Genomic DNA, 9319 nt, shown 5'->3' with positions numbered 1-9319 from the left:
TGCAGCATCTGACAGCCTTACCTGAAGAGAGCTCCCTTTCCCTAGGGTAATTTCCTCTTTCACTATTCTAGCAGCCTCCTAACTCAGTGGTTCCAATTCTAATTAGCTAAAGGAGCACCACCTGGATCATTTGATTGCTCCCAGATATAGCCTCTCAGGCCATCAAGGGCCAGGCAGGTCCTATTTCTCCTGCAGAACCATTAGCCCTATTGCACCTACCAATAATGGATGAGGAAATCATGGCCTTAATAAGAAGACTTTTGAATGGAAAAGCACTAGGTTGTGATGGAATACCGGCTGAATTGTTCAAAAGCATAGGAGATGAAGACTTGAAAGCCCTATCAGAGATAACGAAGAATATGTTTGAGACAGAATTACCAGAAGATTTTACAACCTCACTGTGTATTCAAATCCCTCAAAAGAACAATGTGATGGACTGTAAATACTACAGAACAACCAGCCTAGAATCGCATGCCTTTAAGATACTTTTGTGAGTTGTTCAAGACTGATAAGGAAATAAGTGAACAACTTTACAGCATCAGATATGGAAAGGGCATGATAAACACCATTATGAACTTGAAGCTCATATTAGAAAGATCCACTGAAATGGGGAAAACAGTCTATTTGCATTTCATTGGTTTTCAAAAAGCATTTGACAGAATCTACTACTACAGATTGCTCAATATAGTAAGATCTGTAGGGACTGAGGGATATGAACTCTGAGTAATAAAACAATTATACTGGAATCAGAGTGTGACTATAATGGGAGATGAAAATGACAATCTAATAGAAATCAAGAGAAGAGTGATACAAGGTGGCATAATGTCACCAACTTTATTCAACATTGATAGTGAGTGTTTGATCAGTTGAAGAAACAGAAGATATTAAGATGTATGAAAAATGGGTGAATAATGTTCACTATGCAGGTGACACAGTGCTGTTGACTGATTCAGAAGAAGGTCTGATGAAGTTAGTGGAGATTCTAGATGAACAGGCAAAGAATATGGGCTAGAGTTGAATGTGGATGAGACAAAAACTATGGTGGTTGGCAGGGAGCCTGGGTAAATGTGCAAGATTTCAGTGAATGACTCAGCCATAAAGTAAGTGACAAATTATTGCTCCTTTGGAAGCATCATTATAGAAGACAGAAGTTTAGATCCTGAAGTCAGCCCTAGAATAGCAAAAGTGAAAGAGATGTTCTGGAGCAGGGGTCGGCAAGCTACGGCACGTGTGCCAAAGGTGGCACGCGAGCCGATTTTTCATGGCGCGCGGGGCGGGCTGAGCTGCTCATCCCGCTGCCGCTCTGGGGTTCCCGCTGCTGGCTCCTTGCCAGCCGGGGTCCCACTCAGCACCCGCTGCTGGCCTGGGGGAAGGAACCCCAGGCTGGCAGCGGGCTGAGACCCAGCTGGCAAGGAGTTGGTGGTGGAAATCCCAGAGCAGCGGTGAGCTGAGCTGCTCAGCCCGCTGCCGCTCTGGGGTTCCCGCTGCTGGCCCCTTGCCAGCCGGGGTCCCCCCCGCAGCCCCACTCAGTACCGGCTGCTGGCCGGGGGGAAGGAACCCCAGGCTGGCAGCGGGCTGAGACCCCAGCTGGTGGGAGCCAGTGGTGGAAACTCCAGAGCTCTGGCGGTCAGCCCCCCGCTGCTCTGGGGTTCTGGCTGCTGGCCCCTTGCCAGCTGGGGTCCCCCCTCAGCCCCACTCAGTACCCGCTGCTGGCTGGGGGGAAGGAACCCCAGGCTGGCAGCGGGCTGAGACCCCAGCTGGCAGGAACCAGTGGTGGAAACTCCAGAGCTCTGGCGGTCAGCCCCCCCGCTGCTCTGGGGTTCTGGCTGCTGGCCCTTTGCCAGCCGGGGTCTGCTCAGCTTCCAGTTGGAGTTCCAGCGCAGGCCCCTGCCAGACAGGGTCCAGGCTTCCGGCCCTGCTCAGCTCTACCAGCCACCAGCTCCACTCACCTCAGCTGCGGATCAGGGGTACCAGCCGCTGACCTTCTGCCAGCTGGTTATCAGCTTATAACTCAGAAGCCTGTGTGCAGCTTCTAAAGTATCTAAATAGGTGCCACCAGACATTGGAAAACTCAGCAAGGAAAAGCAAGGGCAAGGATCACACTAAACTAATAAGATCTGAATTTTAATTTAATTTTAAAGAAAGCTTCTGAAACATTTTGAAAACCTTGTTTACTTTACATATAACAGTAGTTTAGTTATATATTATAGACTTATAGAGAGACCTTCTAAAAAATGTTCAAATGTATTACTGGCACTCGAAGCCTTAAATTAGAGTGTATACATGAAGACTCGGCACACTGCTGCTGAAAGGTTGCAGACCCCTGTTCTGGAGGAATAAACATCTGATGGGAAGGAACATAAATCTGAAAACTAAATTCTAATTCTTAAAAACTTACATTTTGTCTGTTTTAAATTATGGCTGTGAAACATGGACATTCAAACAATAAATAATAAAGAAACTACTATTCTTCATATGATGCTGTTAAAAAAAGAATTCTGAAAATATCATGGATGGACCGTGTAACCAATGAAAAAGTATTGCAGATTATTGAAACTCAGCAAACCCTTGCTAGAAATCTTAGGAAAAAAGAGATTTGATTTGCAGAGCACATTAGGTTCAACGGGCGATGCATATTTATGGGCACTGGAAGGGAACACTGATGGAAAAAGAACACAAGAGAGAAAAAGATCTTGGATAGACTGTGTGATATCCTGGGTGGATCAAAAGGACTATTCAACCACAAAGAGATTATCAGAGGACCGTAAAGAAAAGGCTACCATGGTTGCAAACCTCGAGTGATAGAGGTGCCACATAAAAGAAGTACAGTAACTCCTCACTTAATGTTGTAGTTATGTTCCTGAAAAATGCAACTTTAAGTGAAACGATGTTAAACAAATCCAATTTTCCCATAAGATTTAATGTAAATGTGGGGGGTTAGGTTCCAAGGAAATTTTTTGGGGGCAGACAAAAGGTATTATATACGGAGGAATAGGAGAAGAGGAACTTGTGCAATGCTCCCTTGTAAAGTTGCTGCCCTTTCACAGAATCTTACAAGCAGTTTACAGAGCAGGCAGCCAAATGACGTTATAAGGGAGCATTGCACAACTTTAAATGAGCCTGTTCCCCAATTGAACAATGATGTAACTTTGAAATAACGTTAAGCGGGAGGATGTTACGTGAGGAGTTACTGTAAATTAACTCTTTATATACTTTGGATGTATCAACTCATTACATCTTTGCTAGCTTTTATGATAAAGCCATAACATAAATGTAAATCCTAATATCTTAACCTCTTTTGCAAGAAGTGGAATTTGCTAGCTTTGCAAAAGGAGAACACTAGATTGTAAATCCATTATTATTAAAATAATATAATAATAAATACCTAGCTCTTAAAGCACTGTACAAAGGAAAGAAGTGTCATTATCCCCCCTTTTACAGATGGAGAAACTGAGCACGGAAAAGTGAAGTGACTTGCCTAAAGTCACCCAGCAGGGACTGGATGATTAGTGCAGGGACTGTCTTTGTGCTATGTCTGTGTACATATGAATGTATCAGAATGCTACAGCAATATAAATAATTATAATAATAACTTTCTCTACATATGTTTCTAGTTTATATTATTAGCTCCCTAGCGGTGGGAAGAGTTGATTTCAGTAGCTTTGATCACCACTTGAAGTGATCAGTCAGCTGTATGGATCTACAAATTACTTCCCAGAATTTGCCTCGGATTAGTGCTGATGGGTTTTCCTCTCACATCAGTTGTAAGCATCAGACTGTGAGTGATGTCTTTGATTTCTTTTGATATTTCCAAGGGAAGTAAAAATGTCACACCTTCCCGCTTGGCTGTAGGTAAAGAACTGTGCTGTTTGTGGAGGGCTAAGAAGAATCAATTATAACCTGTGTGACCTCTCTTGACATTAAGATTCCTAGCAGAGCTCACTGTCCTTGTTTGCTAGATAGAGAGCTGCCTCTCTGTTTATGCCTGAGCTGGAAAACGCTCAGGAGATTTTCTAATCTGGATGAAGTGATCATTCAGCTATAAAGATCAAAATGAAGGTTTCACAAACGGATACTAGCATTTATTTATTTGCAGTTTTAGGTTGTCACCAACACATGAGGACATTCAGAGATGACTTTAGGATTTTGGGGGCACCTAGTGAGATTATTCTTTGGGGTTGAGGGTCCCATTTCCTAACTCACTACCCCCTCAATCCTCACCTCACCTTTTCTTACTCCTCTTTACTTATCCTCCCCTTCTCTTGTTGTAAAACTAGGCAGAGCTAGCAAAGACTTCCCAGGGTGGAGAATAGAGTAGGGGTGAGAGCTGATGACAAGGGTAGAGCCACCAAGAATATGGTGGTGGTGGGAGTGGGGCAGATTGCACAGATTAAGATAAACATTTTGGGGAGGGGATTGAGGTACAGGAAGCAATGTTCCTGATAACATCCAAGAGCTGCAAATAGGCACATTTGAAAAGATAAGAAAAATAAAGATACACCATTGAAATACACTGAACAAGAGTAGCCCTTTATTATTATTATTATAGATGAGACAGACTGGGAGAAAGTACTATTATTCCCATTTTACAGATGGGGAACTGAGGCACAGAGGAGTTAAATACTTTGCCTAAACTCACTCATGACTGTGGGTAGAGTCAGGAACTAAACCCAGATCTGTTAAATCACAGGCTTCTAAGTCACAGGTGTAGTGACTTAACAACAAACCAGCCTTCTTTTTGTATAGAGACCAAATGGAAAAAGGATCAGCATAGTTACTGAAAACTGGGGCCTGTCCCTCCTAAAAGAGGGCCAGTCAGCACGGGAAGGGATATGCATTGCTGAGTTCTGGATATGCATAAGAGTTCTGGATATGCATTGCTGAGTGGCTCCCCCTCACACTGCACTGCCCAGGGGCAGGAATTGAGATGTGGCACAGCTCTAAATGTCTGCAGCTCCCCAGTACCCTCCTACCTGAGAGAAGGCTGGGGAGGTGCAGACATTTGGAGATGTGCATGTCTCAACTCCTTGCCCTGGGCAGTGCCGACTGAGGGGGCTCCACACAGCCTGGTGGGCAGTAATGCCAGCCTTGAGATCAAAAATCATGCCTTGGACCCCTTACACCCTGAAAGAGATCAGAAGTAATTAAATTGGCCCCAAAATTATGACATTTTGATACAAAGATGATCTTGTGGGTTTTTTGGCTGTTTTTTTTTTTAACTCCTTCTACCCATCTCCAACGTGTTAGCAATTAGAGAGCTCATTCTCCCAAAGGTATTGGGTAAGGTGATTTTGGTCTCTCATCCTCACATCTGCCCGATCCCTGACCAGCAATTAATCCTGTCCCCTACTCCTCTCATAAGTTCTGTCCCCAGCCATCCCTCCCATTAGTTTAGCAGATGTAGGGGCTGAGGGGCAGAATTAGGGTGTTTTTCTTATATAAACTCCTATTACCCCCTACCCCCATCCCGATTTTTCACACTTGCTGTCTGGTCACCTTAGCCAGAATTGATTTGTGGCAGAATCACTTGCTGGGCAGGAGTGGAGCTGGGGGGGAGCATGACATGGAATTAATTAATCAGCATGTTGGGGAGAAGCTGGAAGCCCCGTGCCATCAGGCAGCCAGCCCCCGAGAGCTCCAGCAATGGAGGCCAAAATCACCGTATTCGCTCCATTTGGGGGCCTTGGCAGCACTGATTCTCTGTCTCACACACACGTGGGCAGGGCGAGTTCAAAAATCAAACCAGCCCAGCCACCGCATTATGATCAATTGTCTGGCCTAACCTCTTGCACCAGGGCGGGCGGCGGTGTCTGACTCATTATTTTTGATCATTTGGGGGTGGCCGTACTGCATGGTCCCACCTCTGAGCAAAACCTCAGCTGAGATGGGCTCAGACCCCCGGGGATACCCCAGGACCGGCAACACGCCTGGGCTCCAGCGTGAGCTGCCTGTGGTTTGCCTGGGTGGGGACGGTGTGTGGGGGCCCTGAGCAGTCCTGGGGGGGCACCCCTGCTGCAGTGGGTCTGGGGGGGGCAGCACGGTGCCCCTCTGACTGTGCACGTGCTCTCTGCAGACCGAGCCCCCAGGCACTCGGTGTCAAGCAATTGCCCTGGGGAGGAGAGTTGCTGCTGCTGCTGCTGCTCTTCTCTTTCCCCATCTGCCCCGCGCCCCTGCCACGCGCCTCGCCGCCAGGACAAAACTACAACCCCCGGCATGCCTCGCGCCCCTTCCCTCCTCCCCGGGAGCGGGGTTCCCCGTGGATTGCGCATGCGTAGCCAGACGTGGCAGCCACCGCCGGCAGCCGCCGCAGCAGCAGCGCGAGCGGGGGGCGGCTCCGGCTGGGCACGGAGCGCTCTGCGGGGAGGAGGATGCTGCTGCTCGGACTCCTGGTAGGCGCCTGGCGGGGGCTGCCCGCGGGCGGGGGGGTGCGGGGGGGAGCCCCCGTGTGCCGCGCTCGCTCTCACCGTGGCTGCGCGGCAGCAAGTTGCCCGGGCAGTTCTGGCAGCCGCCGCCGCTGAAGTTGAACTTCGCCGGGAGCCTGCAGGCGAGTCCCGAGCGGCTCCTGCTGGGGCAGCAGCTGCCCCGCCGGCGGCTCTGGCTGGGCTTGCGGTCACCCGCCGCCAAGGTGCGGGCGCTGGCGCCTCACGCCGCCTGCAACACACACACGCGCCTGGCCCCTTCCCCGCCGCCCCCCGATGACCCCTGTCAGATTTCCTACCTGCAGGCTGTGTATGGGCTGTTCGGGGGCGGGGGGTTATATAACACTCTGGAGTGGCCCTCTGACATGCATCCTGCGTGGTGGTGCGATATTCCAGGGCATCCAGTTTCAAGTGCAGAAAGTGTTGCTGATGGGAAAGGGCTGAGGGATTTCAAGTCAGCTGCAAAAGGGGCAGAGTTGGGTTAAGCTTTGGGTAAAATGTAAATGTGTATATATCGCAGTAGGTTTGAAATACCAAAGCCTTTTCCCATCAACAGCACTTTTTGCACTTGGGATGGATACACTAAAATATTGCAAGTATCAGAGGGGTAGCCGTGTTAGTCTGGATCTGTAAAAGCAGCAGAGAGTCCTGTGGCACCTTATAGACTAACAGATGTATTGGAGCATGAGCTTTCCGACGAAGTGGGTACTCACCCACGAAAGCTTATGCTCCAGTACGTCTGTTAGTCTATAAGGTGCCACGGGACTCCTTGCTGCTTTTAAAATATTGCAATATCACATTGGATGCATCTAAGGCTGGCACCCTGTAATATTATATAATCATTATAGAACAGTCTATACAAATATATTTATATTTAATGATCCTTTCGGGTATTAAAGGTGTGTAGTCCTGAGGGGATCCTTTGAAATGTTTTATAACATAAGGCTATAATGCTGCAGGGACATCCAACACTCAGGGTAATCGTGCTATTAGATGGAGGAGGCATTGGCATTTCAAACTTGCTACAAAATGGGTTTAACTTTGTGCTAAGTAAATGCATTTTTAAACAATATCCTTTAGATTCTATAGGTATGTTTGTATATGTCATAGAAATATAAAATAACTAGAGAATATGTAAATACTGCAACACCGTAGGGTATTCCATGTGGAAAAAATTCCCCTGAGGAGACTGCTGGCCCTGAGGCAATTAGCTTTGACATTTTGTGTCTCACATGGCTTTACTCTGGGGTGTCTGGCCCCTTCTGACTTTGCCAGTTGCTGAGGTGAACTTTGAATTGTTTCTCCATTTTTCCTTTGGGGGCTTTATTTTCAAAACAGGGTGATTTTCTTCTTTTATTTTGTTCCCTTTCACCTATTATTTTAATCACCTAATGTACTCTCCCCACCTTCTAAAAACATTTCCATTCTGCCAATGAAATAATCTATACATATTTCTTTATAACTTTGTAAAATATGAGAGACACTATTATTAATGGTGAAGGGAATATTTCTGTGATCAATATTACGTATTAGATTAATTTCTTTTTTTGATTGATCAGTTCACATAGTAACTAATTAGAAACAAAAGTTCCTGCATGATGAAGTGTGGCTTATTCTGTTGAAATTCCTTTTAAAGAGATCTGATTTGGTGACATTGCCTCTTTTAAATCATAAATTTCTATAAAAAATAAACATTACCACTGAAAATGGATTTATTAAAGATGTCTGTATAGTTACTTTCTATAGCTTTTTCCAGGATACGTTTGTATGTGTGTACTCAGATTACAGATATCCAAAACAATGTGGAAATCTTAAACTTTAACTGGGCACTGAGTGACAAATTGTATGACAGCACATCCAGGATATCTAGGCACATTACGTTTAAATTCTATGAAAGAGAATGGCAAAATAATGCTGTTTCGTACCTTAGACTCATAGGCCTGCAAAAAGATGCTTTTAAAACTGATTCTTTGAAAGTTTAGTATAAATATGTAAAAAGATTGGTTAACATGAATACTTGCATTCACTCTTTTGTTGAACTGATTTAGTAGAAATATATTTCTTTCCCTTCTCTTTACAAAAAAGTTAATAATTAATGATAAACGGTGTTTATTTTCTCATGCGCACACAATCCAAAATACATGGCAGAAATACAACTATATGAAGCAAGTGGCAGAATTGCTAGAATTTTTATGGTGTGAGGGATTGCCCCCATTGCATTGGAAATTAAAACATAATGTTGGAGTTGCTGTTCTAGGACAGAACTGTTGGCCCATCTAGACTAATCTCTTGCTTCTGACAGTGGCCTAGATATCCGTTGGTTCAAAGAATGACGGAAAAGAACTACACATTCTGCACAGCTGGTTGCATGTACCTGAAGCACAGAGTTCACTAGCATTTGTAGCTGTGTAAGCGTCTAATTGAAGTGAAGCTGAACTGTGGACCCAAACTCTTTCTAAAATTTGAAGATGTCTTGATTCAAGGTTTTGTATCTGGCTCCTCTTTAGTATGTGAAGCGTTTGTCTCAATAATAGCTGTGGCAGTGAAAGTCCCAGGTTGATTATACAATTTGGACCAAGATTATGCTAGTGGAGTTACACCAGTGATGAGTTTGATCCTAGGTCTTTAAAAATAAATACAAATTCTTATATCTATTTCCTCTTTTTTCTTATCAGATTGGAGATCATTATACCATTCCCTTTCTATATGTAGCCAGCTGTCATAATTCCTCTTCTCTTTTCCAGATGAAATAATCTTAAATCTTCTAAATCTCTTTGTATAGCACTCTCTGACTCTAAAATTCTTGTTGCCTTTCTCTGGATCTTTTTTATTACAGTCATGTCCTTTTTGAGATAAGATGAGCAAAAGTGAATGTGGTATTCTAAGTGAAATTACATGGT

The 9319-nt window shown here is 45.0% G+C and overlaps 1 protein-coding gene across 1 annotated transcript in view; it reads left to right on the top strand.

Moving 5' to 3' along the window:
• The first annotated feature begins 6251 nt into the window (after nt 1-6251).
• PDIA5 (protein disulfide isomerase family A member 5) overlaps nt 6252-9319 on the top strand; it is a 125510-nt gene continuing 122442 nt past the window's right edge. Inside the window, exon 1 of the mRNA XM_039494443.1 lies at nt 6252-6389. Coding sequence (XP_039350377.1) covers nt 6369-6389 — 21 coding nt within the window. The 5' untranslated portion in view covers nt 6252-6368. The remainder of the gene's footprint in view (nt 6390-9319) is intronic.

This window comes from Mauremys reevesii, linkage group 11 (assembly GCF_016161935.1).
Source record: "Mauremys reevesii isolate NIE-2019 linkage group 11, ASM1616193v1, whole genome shotgun sequence".
Classification (NCBI taxonomy): Eukaryota; Metazoa; Chordata; order Testudines; family Geoemydidae; genus Mauremys; species Mauremys reevesii.
The sequence above is the reverse complement of the archived record's forward strand: the minus strand, read 5'-3'. Positions and strand labels throughout refer to the sequence as shown.